Here is a 24,040-nt window from a genome sequence, read left to right on the forward strand (position 1 = left end):
AAAAAGCAAGACTACAGTTTGCCAAAATGTACTTGAGTAAGCCAAAAGCCTTCTGGGAAAACGTCTTGTGGACAGATGAGACCAAGATAGAGCTTTTCGGTAAAGCACATCATTCTACTGTTTACCGAAAACGGAATGAGGCCTACAAAGAACAAAACACAGTACCTACGGTAAAATATGGTGGAGGTTCAATGATGTTTTGGGGTTGTTTTGCTGCCTCTGGCACTGGGTGCCTTGACTGTGTGCAAGGCATCATGAAATCTGAGGATTACCAAAGGATTTTGGGTCGCACTGTAGGGCCCAGTGTCAGAAAGCTGGGTTTGCGTCCAAGATCCTGGGTCTTCCAGCAGGACAATGACCCCAAACATACGTCAAAAAGCACTCAGAAATGGATGGCAAAGAAGCGCTGGAGAGTTCTGAAGTGGCCAGCAATGAGCCCAGATCTAAATCCCATTGAACACCTGTGGAGAGATCTTAAAATTGCTGTTGGGAAAAGGTGTCCTTCCAATAAGAGAGACCTGGAGCTGTTTGCAAAGGAAGAGTGGTCCAAAATTCCGGGTGAGAGGTGTCAGAAGCTTATTGATGGTTATAGGAAGCGACTGATTTCAGTTATGTTTTCCAAAGGGTGTGCAACCAAATATTAAGTTAAGGGTGCCAATACTTTTGTCCAGCCCATTTTTGGGGTTTTGTGTGACATTATGTCATATTTGCTTTTCTGCCTCTGTTTTATATTTGTTCCAATACATACAAAGGGAATAAACATGTGTATAGCAAAACATGTGTTAATGCAATACCTTTTTTGTGTGAAATACTTGATTTTCAGGAAAAATATCAAGGGTGCCAACAATTTCGGCCATGACTGTATATATATTATACATTATACACACAACTGTTTTTCATATTATTCGGTTTGTTTTACAAAGTGAGGGTTCACATATACTTTAAAATACAGTATATGAGTACTGAGCTCTTTAAAGCTGATTTCAATTTGCTGTAAGGTGATTGTCAACAAGCAGTTAATTACTGAGTAGTAAGGGATTAGATATTAAATAGCTCATGTACTTTTGTCCCTAATCTTTTAGCAATCAACAGGTTCAAACAGGAATTAAATAAATCCAGAGGTAAACAGCTAATTTTTTTTCAGTAAGGGAAGAAGTAGGAAGCCTGTATCCAGTGGTTACCTATTTCTATTTGATACAAGCTAGAATATGTGTTCATTGAAATACACATACCTGGCTCAAAAAGTATATCTTTTCTTCCTTAAAATAAAGATACATTCCTGTAATATTTAATGTATATTTGCAAAAAGAAAAGAGTCAGGTTTATAAAAGGCCAATATCAGTTTAATTGGACGGAAACAGAGCAGCCAAACCCTTATAATAGACTACCAACACAGATGAACAACATAGGAAATAAAAATGTCTCTCATGGCAACACAAATACAAACATTATTGTTCCTAAAGTGGTAACAAGGCGGACTGACCACTTAGGCGCTCGGGCACTGCCCAAGGGCCTAGGGTCAGTAGGGGGCCCCATGAGATGCCCCTGGTACCTTTCATAGGTTTTTTTGGGTGTGGTTTGAGTGTGGACAAGGACACAGAGGCCCCATGATTACCTATTGCCCGGGGGCCCCATGAGTTGTCAGTCTGCCCCTGAGTGGTAATACACCCAAAACCAAAAATGTCATATATTGCAGCTTACCAATCGTTAGATGTAGTGGTTACATTCATTTTCTTTTCTTAGACTTTTCTTTCCCTCTGTTTTAAACAGGTGACCTGACCAGTAACCCACCTCCTGTATTAGAGTGCCTACATTCTGGATGAATGAGAACGGGGCACCTTTGGTTAGCAAGATTGTCAGTCTCAGGGGAGGGGGAGTGTTAGCTGGAGTTCAATTTGTTAGCAAATCTAAATCTGCTAGCACATCTAATGCCTTATAAGCAGTTACAGCAAACATTTATTTTCCTTTTGGGATAAAGGTTTTACATAAATTAAAATCAACTGATCATTGAAAGAATCCCTGCTAATGTAAAATGGGTTGTCTCATCAATGTAACTAATACATTTGCAGGAGAGCTTGTTCTTTTGGAAAAAAACAACAAACTTACTGGCCAAATCACCAGATAAAAAAAGAAAAAAGATAGCCTAGAAAATAAAAATGAATGTAGCTATCACATCTAAGAAATAGTAAGCTACAATATAATAAATGTTTGCTTTTTGTTTTAATACCACTTGAAGTATCTTTATACAAAAAGAATTGGAAAGGGTTATAACCTCCATTGGTTTGCTTTTTCACTAGAACGATTTACCCTTATTTCTTTTATGGTCACCTTCCCAAATAAAAAAAAACTCTCACAAAAGTTTCTACAGTGCCTCATTACTGGTACCAGTGCACCTCAAGGTAACACACCACTTTGTATTGTAGTGCACTGCTTTAGTAAAATGAAGCCTCTAGGATTTCAATCAAATGGGCTACCTTACATGCACATTTACATAAAGTGCATTACCTCACGTGTTAAATACTGCATACATTTTTATTGGGGGGGGGGGGCTGTAGTTAATGCGGATCTTTCATTGTATGTAAGGACCACTTTAACCTCTTCACACCGGCTGAACGCAAATGTGCGGCCTCCCGGCGTCTGGGCCTAGATGCCGAGCGGCCCCACATTTGCGTTCCATTAAAAAAGAACATATGTGCTGAGAGCGCACGCCCTGCGCGCTCCCCGCACATATGTCTGGTACTCACGGAAAGGTCCCAATCTCCTCTTTCGATCGGGACCTTTCCCGATCATGTGATTGCCGTGACGGCACGTCACGGCGGTCACATGACTCTAAACCCCGCCCCGCATCCCGGCTTCTGAAACTCTTAAAGGGCCGGGAGGCACCAGCGTGAAAGGGTTAAGGACCAAAAAAAAAAATGTACTTTAAAAAGTAAGTTGTTAAATTGATTGGGGACATTGTTCTAGTCTTCATAGCTGTATGCCAGATATAGGGTAATGTAAAAGTCATTTACCCTCTCACCATTTATCCATGAAATCCAAGGTTCCGTAGGACTGTGCTGCAATAGCCATGTTACAGAGCAGAAGAATGACAAAAGAGGAGGCACAGCATGAGCCCTCTACACTGAAGATTTTACAAAAGAAAATACTTCAGTATCTAGAAAGGTTATAATATTTGAAAGCAGAACTTCACCATCTCACTTCACAACAACTTTGATTGTTTTTAACCCTTATTCTGTCAGCATTAGTAAATGGATAGGAAGGTATATTATAATTACTTGTTTAGTTTTTTTTTTTTACATTTATTCACTTACTTCCTGGTTTCCAGGCCTAGGCAAATGATGTTCCAGGAGTCTTCAGGAGGGGAGGAGGGGTTTTATCATTTAAGCACACTCTCCTGTGTGCATGCCTGCGCTAAGGGCAGATGGGTTCCAGGAAGTACATGCTACATAAATCATCTGCCCTTACCCAAGGTGGCCACAGCCAGAAATGCTAAGAGGTGTTTTTCAAAGCAAAATAAAGCATGGAGACATGGATGGGTAGATGAGTTTGCTTTGAATATAAAAATGAACTAAATAGCATTTTTGGTTTGTGGTGCTCAGATACAGCGTAGTTCCGCTTTAATGTCTAACCTGCCATTTTTTTTTATTTTGGGTGGAACTGGTCTGTTATGTATGCATTTTCTGTGCTACAAAGCATAACGACAAGAACCAGCAATGAAGCTCACAGTACATTTTCTAAAAAATAGTTGAAAGATGCTTGCCTGCAAGCAGTAAAATACAATGCAATGCCAAACCAAATGTAGTATCATTTGCCATTCAATCAAATTGGCCTGTGAAAAAAGGCTTAAGGTACCTTTAGACTTTTAGATTGTGAGCAGTTGGACATGTACAATTGTTACATAAACATAAGTTTGTATCAGGTAAATTACTTGTTTTCCATATGTATAAAATTAACTTCTGTGAGTGGATCTATAGTTTCTGACTATTCTAGCTGGGGACAGGATGAGAAAAGTAAGAGAAAGTTTTACGTAAAAGAAACGAATGCTGTAGGAGGGCTTAGTGTGACAAACTACATGGCTTCAGGTTTATTTAAGCAATCGGGCTCTGATGATACCATAATTTACAGTGTATGTGTCAGTTTCTTATCTACTGCTAAAAATTAACTTGGTATGTAGATGAAATAACACATAGACAAACACACAATGGTCAGTGTAATTTTGTGAGTGGCCCCATAGAGATGAGTAGCCTGGTATGCTGCTTTTGTTGTCTATGGATTGGGATGTAAATCATTTATAAGCCCTGCACTGTACAGTATCACAGAAAATGCTTACAGATTGAGCCACCTGCATTAACTAGCAAAGGGTTTTAACCCATCTAACAAAAAAGTTGAAATGCCATACAAAGCTTACACTAATATTTCCCACACCTCCACCATGTAGAGCTATCTGTCTGACTTCTGCATATCATGATATTGCTTTTCTCAGTCTAAGCACCCCAAACCCCAGTGTACTGTATAACCAAGCAAAGCACATAGGTTTCCAGGCCCTTCGTGCTCCAGAAGATCTTGACTCCTTTGTGAAGTTTCAACTTTCATTAAGCAGAACGTTAGCCAAAAAAGCAAGTTCTGTTTTTCGGCCTGCCCTCCCCACCCCCCCCTCCGTTCCCACTTTTGGACACATTTGTTTTTCTAGTTTAGTTCAGTGCGGACTCCCACTTCCACTTGGATTCCCTGGGTGATCCAAGAAAAAATTGCCCCAACCCCCCTCTTTGCCCACAGCCTTCTGGGACACGTCCCAGGACCATTCACAAAGTTCACCCAAAAAAGGTAAGTTCTATTTTTTTGCCTCCCCTCCTCCACCCTAACTTTTGGACACATTGTTTTCCTAGTTTTGTTAAGTATAGGCTCCCACTTCCACTTGAATCAACTTTGTGATCCAAGCAAACGTTCCCCCCCTCCCCCCTTTACACGCAGCCTTCTAGAACGTATCACAGGTCCCAGGAAGCTACAGGACCAATCACAAAGTTCATAAAAAAAAAGGTAAGTTCTGTTTTTCGCCCTCCCCTCCTCCACTTCCATTTTTGGACACTTTGTTTTTCTAGTTTTGTTAAATACGGGCTCCCATTTCCACAAAAGTTTGCCCCCCACCCACACTTTGCCTACGTGACCATTCACAAAATTCAGCGTGGCTCACACAAGTGCAGTGAAAAGCTGTGAAGCCACAAGGAGTAATAGCTGGCTTCCCAAAATAAACATGCCAGATGGGGACCCGAAGACCGATGAAGAACTGACCCAAAGGAGGATGGTGCTAGATCCCTGGACAGAAAAGGTGTCCTTTTATTAAGTGTCAGAGACTAGCTGTAGCTGTGCTCTATCGGACCATTTAAGATCTTCTAGGCCACTTTCTAAACACAGGAGGCCTGGAATGCTTCCATGCTGGGGTGCAATGAAACAAACACTAAAGCCAGCCAAATGTGAATTGAAATTCAGCCATTTCAGCAGGGTCCAGCTGAATTTCAATCTGTGTATGGGCACCCTGGTTGTACAGAAGTCAATCTGTCGACTATGGGTACTGTCAGCTATAGCCAGCAACATTGAACATTGCGTTCTGATGGAAGGGAAGGCTCCCGCTGTAAGAATACAAGCAGCAGCAGGAGTGATTCCCACCTCCACCCTAAATGTATGGATGTGGAAATTGGCACTTTTTTTTTCATTCAGTGTGCTGGTTGAACAAAAAAAATGTATACTATATGGCCAGCCTAAGTGCAGTGGAAATGGAAAGGATTGTTTAAACTGAGGGATTCCCTTTAAATGTCTTTCATCTTGACATAATTCACAAAAAAATCTCCCTTATAACTACAGAAGACAACATTGCAGTAGGTCAGTTAAAGGTCATTGAATTCTTGCAATCACAATGTCACAATCTAAGGGTCTATGGAAGGCACAAGTGAGTACAATCCAGCTCTGCTTTTCTTCACAGTATATCTGAAGTCTTTGTCACTTTCCAGTTACTCATTCCATGGTCACAGCATTTCATTAATCTATATGGTCCCATCATGTAGCAGCACTGAATGGATTCCCTTATCTGATGGATTGAATATTCACTTTGAAGAACATTTGAAGATCCAATCACTTAAGTCCATTGTATTACTGTAGCATAATATAGTCCCTGAGTGAAGTTGTCCTAGTAGGAGTGGAGAATCTATGGAAGTTAGTTGAAAGCCACTTAGAAAGTGCTGGACAATGCACTTAGTGGGAGTTTCACAGTTATCAGTTCATAACAGTGCTAAAGGTCAGTAACCTGCTGGATATCCTCCCTTCCTTGTGTCTGAAGCTGCTGCCCACTTGTTTCCTGTCCGTGCAACAGCCTGGACCACAGACCCGACTCTTTTACTAATTACTACATTATGATGACGGTTCACCAGTTCTTTTTCAACAGTCTAAGATAAAAAAAAAATGAAAACAGACAGAGGATTATCTATTTGTATACTGGTAAAATGCACTATATGGAAAAAAAAGAACACAGTTGTGCTCAAACGTTTGCACACCCTAGCAGAAATCATGAACTTTTGACACTGAAAATATCATGCAAAAAATGACTTTTATTTAAGGATAGTGATCATGTGAAGCCAGCTCCTTTTTAAATCATAATGATAACAGAAATCACTCAAATGGCCCTGATCGAAATTTTACATGCTTGACCTTGGTACAGACACACAAGGTGACACACAGGTTAAAATGGCAATTTAAGGGCGCTTGTGAGCAGCGGCCACACAATAAGACTCCTCAGCCACCGGACAATTTGCCGGCCCTCAGGGGGGGCCGACTGCCTTCCCACCAGCCTCCCCCGGATTACTGTCACCCACCGCCCCTATGGGCAAGAAAACGGGGGCCGCCTGTGCCTCCAGCGCTCAGCAGGCCATGCTGGAACTTACAGCCTACCCGCCAGAGGCCGCATCTGAAGCCCCGGCCTAAATTTTGGATCCGCCGCCGCTGCAGCTACCCCCAGGTGAACCAGATCCCGCCAGCAAAGAGGACCTGGCATCAGAGGCATCTCTGCAGTCACCCGCTCCGGCTCTGTGGGATGCTGAGCTCCTGTGTCACTTTAAGTCCATGCTGCAGATGGAATTATCTTCCGCTACCTCCAAGCTGGCAGACCGTCTCTCGCAAGAAATTCGGGAGCTGGGCAATCGGACAAACGATCTTGAAGATAAAATGGACGCTGCGGCCACGGTCATTGAAAGCCATGAACAGGATCTGTGTGACCTAAAGAAAGACTCGCTGCTCCGGCTTGAGAATTTTGAGAACCGTTCCTGCCGTGGCAACTTACGCTTAAGGGGTATCCCAGAAACCGTTAGGGATCTCACCTCAACTGCTACTGCCCTCTTTCAGGAGCTGATGCTCGCCATTCCCATTGACCAGCTCGAATTTGACCGCATACACCGTGCATTGGGCCCCAGACGACCGGAGGGGCCCCCAAGAGACATTATCATCAAATTTACTTATTAGCACACTAAAGAAACCATCTTCTTGGCAGCCAGAAACAACCCAGACCTCAGTTTCCAGGGCATCGCTATCAGCTCTTCCTCTCCTAGATCATTCATGAGAAGCGCCGCCAGTTGCAGCTCTTCACTTCGGTCCTGGTGAATCGCAGAATTAAATATGCATGGAGCTTTCCATTCTGCCTCACCTTTGCCTACCAGGGCTGCAGCCGCTTGGTTGCCGCGCCGGAAGAGGACCATTCTCTCCTGGAATCCCTACACCTTCTTCCGCTGGGAGGCGCTGCGCAGAGTCCGGCACATTCATCTGGATCTCCGGTGGGGCAGCTTCCTCTGAGCCGCCTCTGGGAGAAGACATCCAACATGAAGAGGGCCCTCCCACAGACCCCTCTATGATCCAGTCCATCTTGCTCTTCCCTGGGATGAAGTTGAATCCAGGACTTCCTCCGTTGTGTTTCATCACATGTCACAGGTCCAGGCGACATTGGTTAGGTTCCTGTTAGCCGACCGGGCCAATGGTCCCCTCGGGCTCAAGGGGGGGAGGTTGGCTCAGGGGGGCCCCTACTCGGTGCTAGGATGACAGCCCTGCTGGGGTGGGGGAACACCTGGGCTATATTGTTTAGGTTTCATTATGGCCTGTAGTCACCCCCCCCAGAGGAAGTTGGGCCCCCAAGCCTAGCTGGGTTTCCAACGGGGAGGCTTCCGCGGATGTGACACACTCCCGGGGACTGATGTATCTGATAATGTGAGACTTCGTTATTTTATGTTTGTTGCCATTTGCCCTCTGAGGGCTTATGTTTCTGATTGATCAATTTGCAGCCATGTATCTGGTGGTAGAGCCACCCCCCCGGTGGTAGAGCCACCCCCAACTGATATCCTTTGAGTGTAGGATGCACTCCACCATTGGTCTGATACTATTATGCTATTGTACATTTTTTCTGTGATCTTTTCATCCTTTCTTCTCTTGTCTTCTTTTCTTTCCTGGTTTCTCTGTTTTTGTTTTATGCAGGATTTCGGGACACTATGGTCCGACCGTCCTTGGGAATGGCAATTGTTAGCCGACTTATGCCTTTTCTGCTGAGCAGATTACACCAATCCCGCCATGGCTTCACCCTTTTTTAAAATACATTCACAAAATATCTAAGGCTTTAATTCACCTCAGAAGTGGTCTAAAGTTTTCCATCACCTCAAATCGCAACGAATTGCAGCAGTATGCTTGCAGGAAACCAGGTTTTTCCCAGTCCTCCGCCCCACGGTATCTTTCGCCTCATTATCCTACATTTTACAAGGCCCCAGCCCCTGAGAAACGACGGGGTGTTCTGATAGCTCTTAAACATAATCTCCCCTTTGTCTGCGCTCAGAATATAGTGGACCCCACAGGCAGGTACTTGCTCCTGCAGGGCACCCTCTGGGACCAGGAGGTTACTTTTGTTTCTTACTACGCCCCCCCAGTCGCTTTCAGCATACATTTTTTTCCCATCTCTGCACTATCATTTCCCAACACTCCAAGGGTCTTCTTCTTCTTTTAGGGGATTCAAATGTTACCTTGGATTCCGCTTTAAATAGGCGCTATGCCCGGGGGGTGGCCCCTTCTCAAGACTTAGTGTTAGAGGGATGTATGCGCTCTCTTTTGCAGACTGTGGGGCTGGCAGACGTTTGGAGGGAACTTCCCCCAGTTGAGTAGCACTTTACGTTCTACTCAAATCCCCATAACAGTTTCCACAGAATAGACCATGTATTTATGCATGTCCAACAGCTTCCCTTAGTCAGGCGGATATCTATCCCTTCCTCACCCTGGTCAGATCATGATCTCCTGGTTCTACTCCTTGCCCTATCGGGGTCAGCACGGAGCCCTTTTCACTGGCGCATTAACGAATCTTTATTGACTATTCAGGTCACCTGCCAACAAATAGTATCTTTCATACATGTACATATTTTATGGAGAACGTGGGATCTGTTTCTTCAGCTGTGCCTCTATGGGAGACACATAAGGCCACGGTGCGGGGCCACATTATTCAGCTGGCTACAGCTCGGAAGCGGGAGTGGGAGCGTTGTCTTTCAGACCTCCACTTTATACTAGCCTCTGTGGATGCTTTTTGGAAGTCGCACCCATCTGAGACCTATAAATGAACGCAGGACGCTCTGGCTGCTGAATTGGACCCGCTTGCTTCTTCAGAGGCTGAATGGGCCTTGTGTTGGACCAAACATAGATTTTATACCTGTGCAAATAAGCGATGCTGGCTAGGAAACTCAATTCTGTGGGGAAACCCCACAATCCGGTCTGGTTACAACCCCCTAAGGGGGGCTGCACTTCCAATCCCCAGCAGATTATTTCATGCTTCGCGGACTTGCTTTCACACCTATAAGCCAAACCAGACCTCTTCCCTGTAGCTCAAGCAGAAGTGTTCTTTCAAGAACTACGACTTCCTGGATTGTCCGAAGCGGAGCCCTCAATGCCGGTGTAACCGTATCGGAAGTACTTCAAGCTATCAAATCTTTATGGTCCACCGCAGCCCAGGGCCCTAATGGCTTTTCAGGCCTCTATAATAAGTAATTTGCAACCCTGTTGGCGCCCTTTTTGGCTGGTTACTTTAATGAGTTACGACAGGGTTCTTTGCCCTCTCCAGACGCGCTCAGAACTCATACTGTATCTCAATGATTCCTAAGACAACTGATGATGTGCAGGAACCGCAAGACTTTCGGCCCATTTTTCTTCTTAATGAAAATCTTAAGATATTGGGCAAGATTCTCAGTCTTCGTATCAATAAATATTTGCATAGTTTGGTCGATAGGGATCAAGTCGGTTTCGTCCCTGGGAGACAGGCGGGTGATAACGTTTATAAGGTGGTCCACGTTATACACATTCTACAACAGCGGAAAATCCCGGGATTCTTACTGTCCCTAGACATATATAAAGCTTTTTATTCCCTATCCTGGGAATACCTGCGGTTTGTGCTGTCCCGTTGGGGCTTTGGGGATTCTATTCTTTCTTGGATTAAGGCCTTATATTCTTCCCCTTCGGCTAAGTATGCGAGGTACTTGTCCGACCCCTTTCCTATTTGGCGGGGGACGAGACAGGGATGCCCCCTGTCCCTGGAGTTTTTGTCCTGGTGCTTGAGCCGCTGGCTTTAAGCACTCCAGGCTGATTGTAATGTATCGGATGTTCCATACATGGGACAGGAATATAAATTTAACTTTTTGCTGATGATGCCCTCTTGACTCACTAATCCCTTGACGACACTCCCAAATTTGCAACAAGCTCTCCCTGATTTCAGGTCTCCATATTAGTTTGGATAAGACTGTCACTCTCAATATTATCTTGGCCTCAGATTTGGTTTCGTGCTTACAGTTTCACTTCCCTTACAAATGGGTTTCCTCTTCACTTGAATACTTGGGCATCCGCCTGACCCCTACCTATGGCTCTTTGCTGCGAATTATTATCCCTTTCTTCATTCTGTGTCCTCTCTCATGCAGTCTTAGCAATTCCTGTCCTGGATAGGATAAATCAACTCGGTGAAAATGACCATCCTGCCTAAATTGTTAAATTATTTTCGCACCCTCCGTGTGCGGGTTCCTCCTCATTTTTCCTGGCTGATTCAGGCGAGGATTATGCGATTTATCTGGGCCAACAGATGCCCCAGAGTTTCCAGAAATACTTTTTTTATCTATAGACTCCAGGGAGGTCTTGGGGTGCCTAATGTAGCCAAGTCCTTTTGGAACTGCCTAACTGTGCCCCCATCACAATGCCACTGAGTCCAATTTTCCTCGATGGCCAACGAGTGTGGGATTCGGTACGTTATTCCAGTGGCTTGATGTCTCCTTTCTGCCTTTACTCCCAATTAATAATAATCCTCTTTTCCTGCTTGGCTTCGATCAACCAGGGGCGTTCTTCTGGTGGGTGGCCAATGGTTTTTCACAAGTGCGACACTTTTTGACTTCTCGGTCCTTCCCCACTTGGAGCTCTCTTTGGGAGTCACGGGATGTTCCTCATGTGGAATTTTTTCATTATGATCAATTGCGGCACTGGCTGACCTCTATTCCGATTTCCTGTATTAGGTTTGCCAATAGCGTCCTGGAGCTCCGGGCCTTGTTTCCCTACTTTACGCATCCTTGAATTGGCTCTCATGCGTACCTCTCTATCATATGTTGCCCAATGGGAGTGTGACTTGGCGGCGGTCGTGGATCTGGAGGACTGGAACAGGGCCTGGTTGTTTATAGCTAAATGTTTGTTTAATACAGCCACGCTGGAGGCGGCATACAAAGTATTGTTTCGTTGGTATTAGGTCCCGGCTCGAATAGCCCAGACGAACCCTGCCTATAGTGATCGCTGCTTCCGGGGTTGTGGCCATCGTGGAGATGTGTTGCATATTTGGTGGTCATGCCCGAGACTAACTGGATTTTGGTCTCGTGAATTTGGCGTTCTGTACACATTGTTCCATCTCTCCATACGCCGGGAGGCTCGGTATGCTTTGCTTCATTGTCCCATACCGGGCCTGTTGGCCCATCAGCAGAAGTTGGCTTCTTATTTGTTTTTGTCAGCCACTAGAACAATTGCTCAGGCCTGGAAAAGCCTGTCTGTCCCTCTTCAGGGGGTGCGGGACCGTATGACCACTCTGATGCTCAATGAACAGATGTTGAGTATCCGTAATGACTTCCAATGGAAATTCTTGAAAACATGGGAGCCGTGGTTGACATATGCCTTTTTCCACGCTCCCCCCGACTAGTCTGGGTTCATGATGCTGTATGGTATTGGCGTTTCCGGATTCCTGCTTCTGGTCTTGTTTTCTTCTTCCTTATTTACTCTTTTTTCCTCTTTATTTACTGTTTGAATCTGTGAGGCAGTAGATACTTGCCTTTGGCTGGTATATTGTTGGTGTTATATCACTGTTTTTGTATTTTATGTACTTTTAATGGCCCCTATGTGGGCTCGCCTTTTACATTGTGGTGTTATAGCACTGTTCTCTTTATTTTTTATCATGAAAGATAGTCATTGATAGCCCCTGCGTGGGCATGTCTTTTTCTTTGTTAAAATTGTTTTAAAAAAGTTAATAAAAATCATTGAAATACAAAATGGCAATTAAAGGTTAATTTTCCACATCTGTGGCTTTTTACATTGCAATTAGTGTCTGTGTGTAAATAGTCAATGAGTTTGTTAGCTTGCAAGTGGATACACTGAGCAGGCTAGATCCTGAGCCATGTGCAGCAGAAAAGAACTGTTAAAGGACCTGCATAACAAGGTAACTGAACCTTATAAAGATGAAAAAGGATATAAAAAGATATCTAAAACCTTGAGTCAGTCAATACTGTTCAATCACTTATTAAGAAGTGCAAAAATCGGGGATCTCTTGATACCAAGCCAATTCAGGTAAACCAAGACAGATTGCAGCCACAACCGCCAGAAGAATTGCTTGGGATACAAAGAAAACCCCACAAGTAACCTTCCAGGCTGCTCTGGAAAAAAACTGCGTGGTTGTGTTAAGGAGAACAATACAAATTGCATGGTCAAGTTGACAGAAAAAAGCCTTTACTGCACCAATGTCACAAACAGGCATGGTTACAATATGCCAAACAACACACTGACACACCTCACAGCTTCTGGCACACTGTAATATAGAGTGACGAGACCAAAATAGAGCTTTATGGTCACAACCATAAGTGCTATGTTTGGAGAGGGGTCAACAAGTCCTATAGTCACAAGAATACCATCCCCATTGTGTAGCATGGTGGTGGCTCACTGATGTTTTGGGGGGGTGTGGTCTCTAAAAGGTACAGGGAATCTTGTGAAGATTGATGGAAAGATAAATGCAGCATGTTATCATAAAATACTGGCAGACAATTTGTATTCTTCTGCACGAAAGCTGCGCATGGATGCTCTTGGACTTTCCAGCATGACAATGACCCTAAGCACAAGGCCAACTTCACCCTCCAGTGATTACAGCAGAAAAAAGTGAAGATTCTGGAGTGGCCATCACAGTCGCCTGATCTTAATATCATCAAACCACTCTGGGGAGATCGTAAACATGTGGTTAATGCAAGACGAACAAAGACCTTGCATAACTTGGAGGCATTTTGCCAAGATGAATGGGAAGCTATACCACCTCCAATAATTTAGGGCTTCATAGACAATTATTACAAAAGACTGCACGCTGTCATTGATGCTAAAGAAGGCAATACACAGTATTAAGAACTAAGGGTAGGCAGACTTTTAAACAGTCATAATTTCATTTGTTTATTTGTTGCCATTTTTTGTTTTATGATTGTGCCATTCTGTTATGACCTACAGTTGAATATGAACCCCATAAAAAATATAAGAAATGTTTTTTGCCTGCTCACTCAGGTTTTCTTTAACCACTAGCCTACAGGGCACTTATACCCCCTTCCTGCCCAGGCCAATTTCCAGCTTTCAGCGCTGTCACACTTTGAATGACAATTGCGCGGTCATGCAACATTGTACCCATATGAAATTTTTATCATTTTTTTTTTTAAGACAGATAGAGCTTTCTTTTGGTGGTGTATAATCACCTCTGGGATTTTTATTTTTTCTTAAACAAACCAAAAACCACTGAAAATTTTGAAAAAAATGTTTTTTCTTAGTTTTTGTTATACAATTTTGTAAATAAGTGCTTTTTGTCCTTCACTGATGTGCGCTAATGAGGCTGCAGTGATGGGCACTGATAGGCTGCACTGATGGACACTGATAGGTGGCACTGATGGGCACTGATGAGGAGGCACTGGTAGGTTGCACTGATGGGCATTGACAGGCATCACTGATGGGCACTGAAATGCAGCACTGATATATGGCACTGATATATGGCACTGATAGGCAGCACTGACAGGCACTGATAGGCGGTACTGACAACACTGTTATGCGGCACTGACAGGCACTGTTAGGCGGCACTGACTGGCACTGATAGGCGGCACTGATAGGCATTGATAGGTGGCACTGACTGGCACTGATGGGTGACATTGAAAGGCAGCTCAGATGGGCACTGATATGTGGCATTGATGTGCACTGGTATGCACTATGTGGCACTGATGGGCACTGGCACGTGGCACTGATGGGCACTGGCACGTGGCACTTCTGGGGCCACACTGATCATCAGGGCACACTGATCATCAGTGCCCTGATGATCAGTGTACATGCCCCCTCCGCGGAAAGCTGATTACCAGCTCTCCTCTCCTCTCGAGCTGTCAGCGTGACGTCTTCAGGTCTTTCCCTGAGCCACGCATGCGCAGTGAGAATGGTAGGACGTCATATGACGTCCTATCAGAACGAGAGAACCACCTTGCGCCCGTCATTGTACTATATGGCGGGCGGAAGGTGGTTAAAAATGGTACTGTATATTGTCAATTCTCCAAGGGTATGCAAACTTTTGAGCACAACTGTATGTACTGTAGGTAATATTTGAAGGATATAAATTACCGGATCCATGGTCTCTTCTATTGTGGTGTCATTGGGGAATAACTGATTGTGCACTCTCGCCAACTCCACTGATTTCTCAATATCATGACCAAACCAGAGTGAATTCATAATGACCTATGATGGAAAATAAAACAATTCTGACCCAGTAATATAACTCTAATATGTTAAATAAATATCCCTAAATACGTAAACAGATGAACCCAAAAATCATATAATCAATGATCCCAAAAATATCCAACAAATATATAAAAATAAATAAAATAAAATGATTGATAATAAAACAAAAATTATTATCAAAATTATAAGTCACTCGTGTCCAAAAATAAAGTCACTCCAAACTTTGTATCCAAAAAAATGCAACTTTTCAGATCCTTTGTTATCGAGCCCCTCCAATGGCTCCCAAAAGGAAAGTATGTACCTCAAAAAGAAAGAAAACTCATGTAGTACATTAACTTAATAAATTCAATATCATACCCATATATCAAATGCACTGTGCAACTTCAAAAACCGTGAAAATTAAAGTGAAAATGTGAACACTGTGTAAAACCGTGATAGTGCGTCACTCTGTGAATAAAGTAATCCAAGTGACCATTCAGTGTACACTTCTATAATGTAAGGCATATATACCCTTACCAAAAAAAAACAAAAAACTCCTTATCAATACTGCAGTATTTATTATTTATTATTATTTATTAGTATTTATTATTGATTGCTGGTAAAATTAACATATGCGAGAAGCATAAATCATCCCATTCCACTGTATAGTTTTACCCAGTTTAGTGTGCAGCGAGTGGGAATAGAGAGTGGGTATTAACTTTTGGGGGCCTTGTGATTTTAACAGTAAGTTAATTAGTGGGTATTCAATGAGTTTATTCAGGTCCCTGAATTGAGCCTTCAAGTCATGGTGCAGTTGTAGGAATCTACAGAAAAAACGACTGGGTAAATTGTGTCTCTTCTGTAATTGAATAGGTTAATTGTTCTCTCCTGGTAATTGTCTGCAAGATGTTACAATCCCATGAGATTTTCATAATGCAGTATGTGGAATCGCTCTAAGTGGTGCTAAAATAGCATTATCTGAGAGGTCTTGAAATGAAGTGAGGCGTTTCACCTCAAAACACACAGATATGTCCAGTTTCTAGATGGATAGGTGGTGTTTGCGGAGGAATAAATTAGGGGCTTCCAGGAATATCAACACCAGTTGGTCGTAAGAACATGTTCTATGTCTGAGTTATGGGGAACTACAAGAATGATGACTACAAGTGTGATTAGGTGTTTCAGCTACCCCACAAAGTAATATAAAACATTTCAGCAGCGCCATGCTAGCTTCCTCTTTAGGCCTTTGTAGTATGGCTGTTTCAATTTAAGTCTAGTTGTACTCCATACAAAGGAAGAGAATAGAGAATTAAGTTTCTTGAAGGATTTTCATTCTGTTAAGGGTATATGTGTAGGTATATAGTCATATTTTGGCAAAAGTAACATTTTAATTAAGTTGATTCTGCCTACGACAAATAGGGACAACTTAGACCACACCTGCAGTTTACCGTTAATAGATTGCGTTAGTGGACTGTTGTTCTCTGAGATGGCCTGGGAATGGTCTTTTGTCATTACAATCCCCAGATATTTAAAGGAAAGCACAATGGCCAGAGGTGACTGAGGTGATCGGAGGAGCTCTAGATGCTAATGCCTTCAAGACAGATTTTGTTCAGTTAATTTTAAGGCCCAGGTGTCACCAAATTCTTCAATAGCTGACGGGCCAGGGACAAGGATGGGCCTACATCACAGAGATATATTAATTAACCATTGACATATAGGCCTATTTGTTCATTTATGTGCCCATGGGTAGTGCTTCTAAAGCGTTGCATTTGTCAAATGTCAAAAGGAGGGGGGACAAGGGGCAAACCTGCCTTGTGCCCCTTATAGCTGTATACTGTATGCCTAGCTTTAATATATATAGGTATTGTGTGTGCTGCTTGAGACTCACCAGTGCTGTTGCTGTTGTGATCTTAGTTCCTCCGGAGGCTCCAACAACCATATGCACTTTATTGTTCTTATCCAAAATGATGGAGGGGCACATAGAGGAGAGGGGTCTTTTCCCTGCCAAAGTGGTAGAAGAAAAGTAATTAATACTTTTCAGAACTCATTCTGTTTTATTATGCTTTTTATCCATGTATGTTTTTAAAATGTACCTGCTCTGATAAAATTAGCCGGTGAAGGTGGGATCCCAAATCCATTGATTATAAAAGGTGATCCAAAATCATCCATCTCATCATTGAAGATGATCCCTGTGACATTAGAGCGCACCTTAGATCCAAAGCTGAAACAAAAAGTTATGGAGTTATTTGAAACCTAAGAGAGGTAGACACAGACTGCAAAAGAACCTTGCTTTGTTCAAATGCATAATTTTTGCTGCTAATATATACATGGTCTTGACAAGTGTCTCTCTTGACAATTCTCTGTTTCATCTGCTCAAACTGTGCCTTCATTAGCATCATCTGTCCCACTAGCATCACAGTTTGCAATATTATCAATACCAACAAATCCAATCTTATCCCACAGAGCTTAAGCAAACTTTACTGAGTTTACCAACTTTATAGAAAAAAGGCAGATCTTCCACAATCCTCAGCAAAGTTCCTTCATGTGGCTACCTCTCGTATACCTTTTGTGTTTAAGGTCTTATTGCAACAGTAATATATCTGCTCTGAAATTTTTTTTCTCCCAGTAGCTGAAAGATATTAAGAGCAACTCAAATATGATTGAATACTTGCAATGACATACGTTGCTCTACTGTCCCCTCTTGTTTTAACAGGTGCCTTATAAGGGAACTTTTTACATCTCCCAATATTATATACACTGATTGTCCATAACTTTATGACCACCCACCTATTATAGAGTAGGCCCCCCTTTTACCACTAATACAGCCCTGACCCATAGAGATATGGACACCACTAGACCTCTGAAGGTATGCTGTCGATTCTGGCACCAAGACGTCAGTAGCAGATCCTTTAGGTCCTGCAAGTTGCGAGGTGGGGTCTCCATGGATCAGACTTGTTTTTCCAGCACGTCCCACAGATACTCAATGGATTGCGATCTGGAAAATTTTGAGGACATGTCATGCCCAGGCCTGGAGTATCCATTTAGGGAGAAACCAAACCAGTCATTGATGTTATAGCTGTCTTGTATATTAAATAAGAAATAGCAGTATTGAATAATACCAGTATTTGTAGGCACTGATATAAAGCAATAGAGCAGCTGGTGTTTATACAAAGCTAACAGGCATGGACCTATATTTCCAGAGGATGGCTTCCACTGGAGGAGTGGTTGTTGGCAGTGTACTGGGATGGCACTGTAATGCTGCTAGGAAGAGCCCCATGTTCCTAATCCAGATACCAGAATGCTTTTTCAATGCAGGTGTTATCCCTGTTCTGATCCTACTTGTCAGAAACCTTACCATGCGCTATACACTCTCCCTAACAATTGGGGTCTTGGTCTTTAACCTACAACTCAGTCCAGGCACTCCTGAATGACGGGGTTACCCTATTTTATAAGGTCCCATGCCAAGATAGCTGCCCATGGTCACCAGAGGTTGCAGTGTCCAGGCAGACTAGTTCCTCTGAGACACCAAAGGATACCATAGGGAAAAAATTCCCCTTACAGTCTCCACTCTGTAATATTGCTCATTTCCACATAGCTCTGACAACAAGCCACAAACGTGGAACAACACAATCACTTACCAAGCAACTACAGTCATTTGTTTGGAAACAAAAGCCAAACAACAAAATCCGAATAAGGACAGAACAGACAACTAATGGAATTGAGGTTCATTTAGTACATGAAATTTAAGTGTAACAGAAATGTGGAAAATGGTATCCTATAATTTTCTTTTCAAGGAGTATTACATTTTAAAATATATTTTATTTTACATAGCAACCATGTGTGTGTAGAGACAACATAATCAATAGCACTACCTGTCCCCATCATAAACCAGTACTGATCACAAAAGTGTTACCCTTGTATGATTCCATATCTTACTATAGATTAATGGTACTTGTGGCCGATACTGCACTTCCATCTTCTGCTACAACTGACAAGTGTGCAGTGCCATGGTTGTCTGGAACATAGAATAAGGGCTCATAGTAATCAGAGTTGTGAGTGGTATTATCTGTGATTTTCTGTCTCAAACTCTCTGCATAGAAATCTGAAGTCAAATTCTTTATCACCTAAAGGGAGAGAAGAAGGGATAAATGTGAAACCCTAACAGGTAAAAGAGTAAATGTATAGTTGACAAGGACCAATCGTGCTGCTTTTAATTTTGCTAAAGGAACAGACAGCTTTAACACATGATGCATTTTATTAGCTAACTTAGAAGATTAACTGCCCTGTGCACGATACAACCTAGATACCAACAAAGAAAAAAACGTTCAACCGCAAATTACCTGAGAGACTGGAATCCAGTGCTCTGGCCCAGACGCCTTTGAAATATAGCAATAATCCTCTGATACAAAGAAGCCAGCTACTCGGTAGCATCCATTGTGACAATTCTTTATTGGCTACATAGCAGGATATGGTAATAACACACTAACGCATTTCGGCTTAAGCTTTACTCACAGTGTCAGGAAAGGCCTTAAACTGGCTGCAGTAGATGTCCCATTGCCGTATGGTGTTACCCTTGCTTGTGTTCCCTGATTTCTGTGATTGTCTTCTGATACCGAACCAGCTTGTTCCTGACCTCCGCTTGACCGCTACCTGCCCTGAACTCTGGCTTGCCTTGGATTTACCCTTCTGTCTCCGCTCCTGTCTAATTGATCTTTTACTGCTGACCTGGCCTGTGACCCGACTACTCTTCCTCCTGCCGCTTAAGCCTGATCTGCCCGACCAATACTGAACCAGACTAGTCTGACCCTGCATCCTCAGAACGCACCTCTCGGTAATCCATCCATCCAGCACGACTGCATCGGAATCCTGCTCTCTGCCTCCGACCCACCCTGCAGCTCATCTGCTTATCAGCTCTGACTGGACTGATCACAGGCACTCATACCCCACCATGCCCTTGTGGCCTCTCTCTCACCATCAGCTGTCCTGGAGCCGGAGTTGTACGGGAGGCCTGCCTCTTCACGTCAGGCTCACTATCCAGGTATGTAACACATAGCATTGGATAAAGAGAAAACAGGTGGTGCCATGTGGCATCACCAGCAAGGCTCCCACTTTCCATTCATTACACATCTGCATCAGAGGCTGGTCATTAGCTCTGAGGAAAGGGATACGTCCCCGAAATGCGTCAGCCATTTGACCGCACTGACAGTGAGGACACCTTGCCTGCCGTTGTGGCCATCGTCATTTTTCTATGCTTTTTAGATACATGCTTCGTTTGTGAGTATGTTTTTATTATTTTTTACTCTTTACAATAAACCTTGGATAATGCACTAGGTGTGTGCGCCACCTGTTTTCTATTTATCCAGTGGCTGATTTCCCCGTCTGAGGAGGGCTGCACCCCTGAAGCATTTCCTTTGGTTTTCGCTGACCTGATACCCTTGGCTTCCCTTTTGGCTGTGCATATCCTGAGGCTCTGGAGAGTACATACGATAACACATAGCATTGCATTGAATTACAGTGTGTATGGCTTTGTCTGAAACTATTACTGTATTCTGCTATGTAGTCAATAAAGAATTATCGCAATGGATGTTACTGAGTACCCGGCTTCATGTGTATGCACAAAATGTATGTATAATATATATGCAACAAAGTAATGCAAAACGACCTAAACCTAATTGTCTTGGGCACATATGGCAAAACATTTTATTATTACAGAGTATAAAATCCTTATTAGAAAGTACCTTGGTAGATATAACGCAGCCCTTAACATAGGTCATATGGTTCATTGCCCATAAGAATATCAAATGAAGTATATATTTGAGGTAGTGTCAAAAGGTTTCAAGACTACTTCTGTAACACTCCAACAGTGACAGCACATGTCTGCTATTTCATCATGGACAGCAAGTTAGAACAAAGAGAAAATGTGAAATTCTGCTTGAAACTAGGCAAATCTACCACAGAGACGTTTGACAATGAGTTGTTCGAAGTGTTTTGAATGGCACGCAGGCTTCAAGAGCGGAAGAACATCACTGGAAGACGACGAGAGATCAGAAAGACCTTCAATGACCTCTTTGTTCTAACTTGCTGGCCATGATGAAATAGCAGATGTGGCAACGCACGTGGTTAAAATAGCACCAGTTGCACAGCTCCTGATATACACAGGACATTGTCTTTTGGCACACTTACTTATGAAGCTCTGTGCTCCCTGTGACTCTGTGTGAAGCCTTGTGCTGCCATCTGTTGGCATGTTACAAAAATAGTCTTATAAGTTTTTGATACCACCTCGTTTATCACAGATGACTGCAAAACCATCGCAGAACACAAAATGCAATTTTTGATAAGCAAACATTAATGAATTGTGTTGAAATATACACCACCATAACATTATGACCACTGACAGGTAAAGTAACTAACACTAATTATCTTGTTGCAATGGGTGGCATATATAAGGAAGCAAGTAAATATGTTGTCCCTGAAGTTGATGTATTCAAAGTAGAAAAAATGGGCAAGCATAAGGATTTGAGCAACTTTGACAAGGGGCGAATTGTACTGGCTAGGTGACTGGTTCAGAGCAACTCCAAAACTGAAGCACTTGTGGGATGTTCCTGGTCTGCAATGGTAAGGACCTACCAAAAGTGGACCAAGGAAGGAAAACCTGCAAACCGACGACAAGGTCACGTGTGGCCATGGCTCATCAATGCACGTGGGGAGTGAAGGCTGGCCTGTGTAGTGCGATCAATTAAAAGAGCTACTCTACCTCAAATTGCTGAAAATGTTAATGGTGGTCCATATAGAAACGTGTCAGAACACACAGTGCATAAGTTTGTTGTGTATGGGACTGCGTAGCTGCAGACCAGTCACGGTGCCCATGCTGACCCATATTCACAGCCAGAAGAGCCTACAATGGGCATGTGAGCATCAGAACTGGACCACGGAGCAATGGAAGCAGGTTGCCTGATCTGATGAATTCAAGAATGGTTTTAGAAGCACAACAACAAGTTTAAGGTGTTGACTTGCCTTCTAAATTCTCGTAATTTAAAACCTCGTAATTTACAGAACTTAAAGGATCTACTACTGACAGCTTTGTGCCAGATACAACAGCATACCTTCAGAGGTCTAGAGTGGTCCATGCCTTCAATGGTTATGGTGGGTGGCCATTATGTTATGGCTGATTGGTATATAACATTTGGAACAAAATGTTCAAGTTATACTTGACATTGTGGTTCCAATCACTTCTACTTGCAGCCAACTAAGGCCGGCCATAAACAGTTTGAATCTCGGCCGGTTCAGCAGAGACCAGCTAAGATTGAAACCATGTATAGGCAGGCTGAATGTACCCAAGTTAATCGATTGAATGTACCCAAGTTGATTCTCTTCTCTGAGCTGTGCTGTACAGCAGACAGTAAGATACCAAGTCAAATTCAGATACTTACATTGCCTTAATTTAAAAAATACATTCAATTATGTATTAATGATTACAAAATTGCATTAATTAATTTTTGTATATCTGCCTAGAGGTCAGCTTTATAACAGACCATTAAGACACTTTTGTCGGAAGGCAAACAGAATGCGTTGCCATTAAGTGGTTATGATGGGTTCAGGCCATTGCACAGTTACATGACTGTGTATCAGTGGTCATTTATTTAACCTTCAGCCAAAAATGAAGAGAGGACATATATTTCTCAATCGTTTCTCAACAAGCCATGTAACTTTACAGCTATTCTGTAACGCCCTGAAAAATTAATTGGGTTGGCAGATTGGTATGTTACCTCTGTTAGGTTGACAAAGTTAGGATCCCCTAGTAATGTTCTCTTAGCATAAGCAAAGCGGAATGCTTCTACAATGCGGTGGTAAGTGAGTCCCAGAGATGCAGGTTTTACACTTTCGCTTGTAAAATTAAAACCTGTACAAAATAGGAAAGATACAAATAAAAAATATTAAGTCCAATGTCAGTTTTTACATAACTACAGTATTATGCAATACTCTTTAATGGCAGCACATGTTTTTTTACAATACAGTGTCTGCTTGTCAGTAGGGATTAACTGTGGTTTTATGCCAAACGCTAATTAGCAGATGCTGTTACAGATAAGTTACTAGAGCAGAGAACTTTCTTAGGCAGAGTCTTACCCTTCAGGATGTTAAGAATAAGGCCAAGAACAGGACCACTCAAGGGAGCCGTAGGACTGATTAGGGTGAAGTCACCAAGTTGATATCGAAGTGGAGTCTCGCTAATTTCAGCTTTATAATTTTTCAGATCTTCTTCTGTAATTATGCCACCTGTAACAGAGTGTAATAAAGTTATGTAAGACATTCAATTATGTATTAATTGACACACTGGGCTTGTAACTGAAATCACTAGGTCAATTTGGCAGCATTTCATTTTGTTCAATTTTTTTTTTATTAACATAATGCTGACATACTCCTCAGAAAATAATAAAGGAGAACTGGGGGAAAATATTTTTTAGAGACTTCAAATCATTACTGACATAGATAATACTTATTTAATAAAGATCAATAAATATAAAAAAAATATATATTTTTTTGAAACCATGCTTAAATTACTATAAGGTCACACATAATATTACCCATAAGCCATTAAAACTAATTATAATTTCAAGCAGGGCCCTCAATACTCAATATACAGTAATTCAATATCCCAAAAAAATGTTTAAATTCATATCATATTAGATACATACAAACTACACTACCATCTATAACTGTGTTGGTTCCATGTCAGCACAATTATAGGTGGCAGTGTGGTTTGGTTCGATTTGAGCTGGGCAACACTGCATGTTCCAGCCTTAATACTTGATGGTCAACTCTTGTGTGTCTACATTTACCTTCCCTGCTAATATATACATGGATTGACCTATTTTACATTTTGGCTATTGAGTTTTTGATAAAACTCCTACATTACTTTAAGTATTTCTTGGTAATAAGAACTTTGTGTTTACTATATACACATGTTAATGCTCTTATCCTCCTTATCCTTTATATCTTACATATTTAATGTATGAATTTGAAACATTTT

At 42.4% G+C, this 24,040-nt stretch overlaps 1 protein-coding gene across 1 annotated transcript in view; it reads right to left on the reverse strand.

The window, feature by feature from the left end:
- Positions 1–4,676: 4,676 nt before the first annotated feature.
- Positions 4,677–24,040, reverse strand: part of GGT1 (gamma-glutamyltransferase 1) — a 189,797-nt gene continuing 170,433 nt past the window's right edge. Inside the window, exons 7-13 of the mRNA XM_089653223.1 lie at positions 23,137–23,286; positions 22,779–22,912; positions 18,949–19,136; positions 17,106–17,233; positions 16,901–17,013; positions 14,920–15,033; positions 4,677–6,437 (exon numbers count right to left, since the gene is read on the reverse strand). Coding sequence (XP_089509349.1) covers positions 6,291–6,437; positions 14,920–15,033; positions 16,901–17,013; positions 17,106–17,233; positions 18,949–19,136; positions 22,779–22,912; positions 23,137–23,286 — 974 coding nt within the window. The 3' untranslated portion in view covers positions 4,677–6,290. The remainder of the gene's footprint in view (positions 6,438–14,919; positions 15,034–16,900; positions 17,014–17,105; positions 17,234–18,948; positions 19,137–22,778; positions 22,913–23,136; positions 23,287–24,040) is intronic.

The sequence above is a fragment of the Staurois parvus genome, unplaced genomic scaffold (genome assembly GCF_062004578.1).
Source record: "Staurois parvus isolate SC_StPar_1 unplaced genomic scaffold, SC_StPar_1.0 ptg000704l, whole genome shotgun sequence".
NCBI classification, from domain to species: domain Eukaryota; kingdom Metazoa; phylum Chordata; class Amphibia; order Anura; family Ranidae; genus Staurois; species Staurois parvus.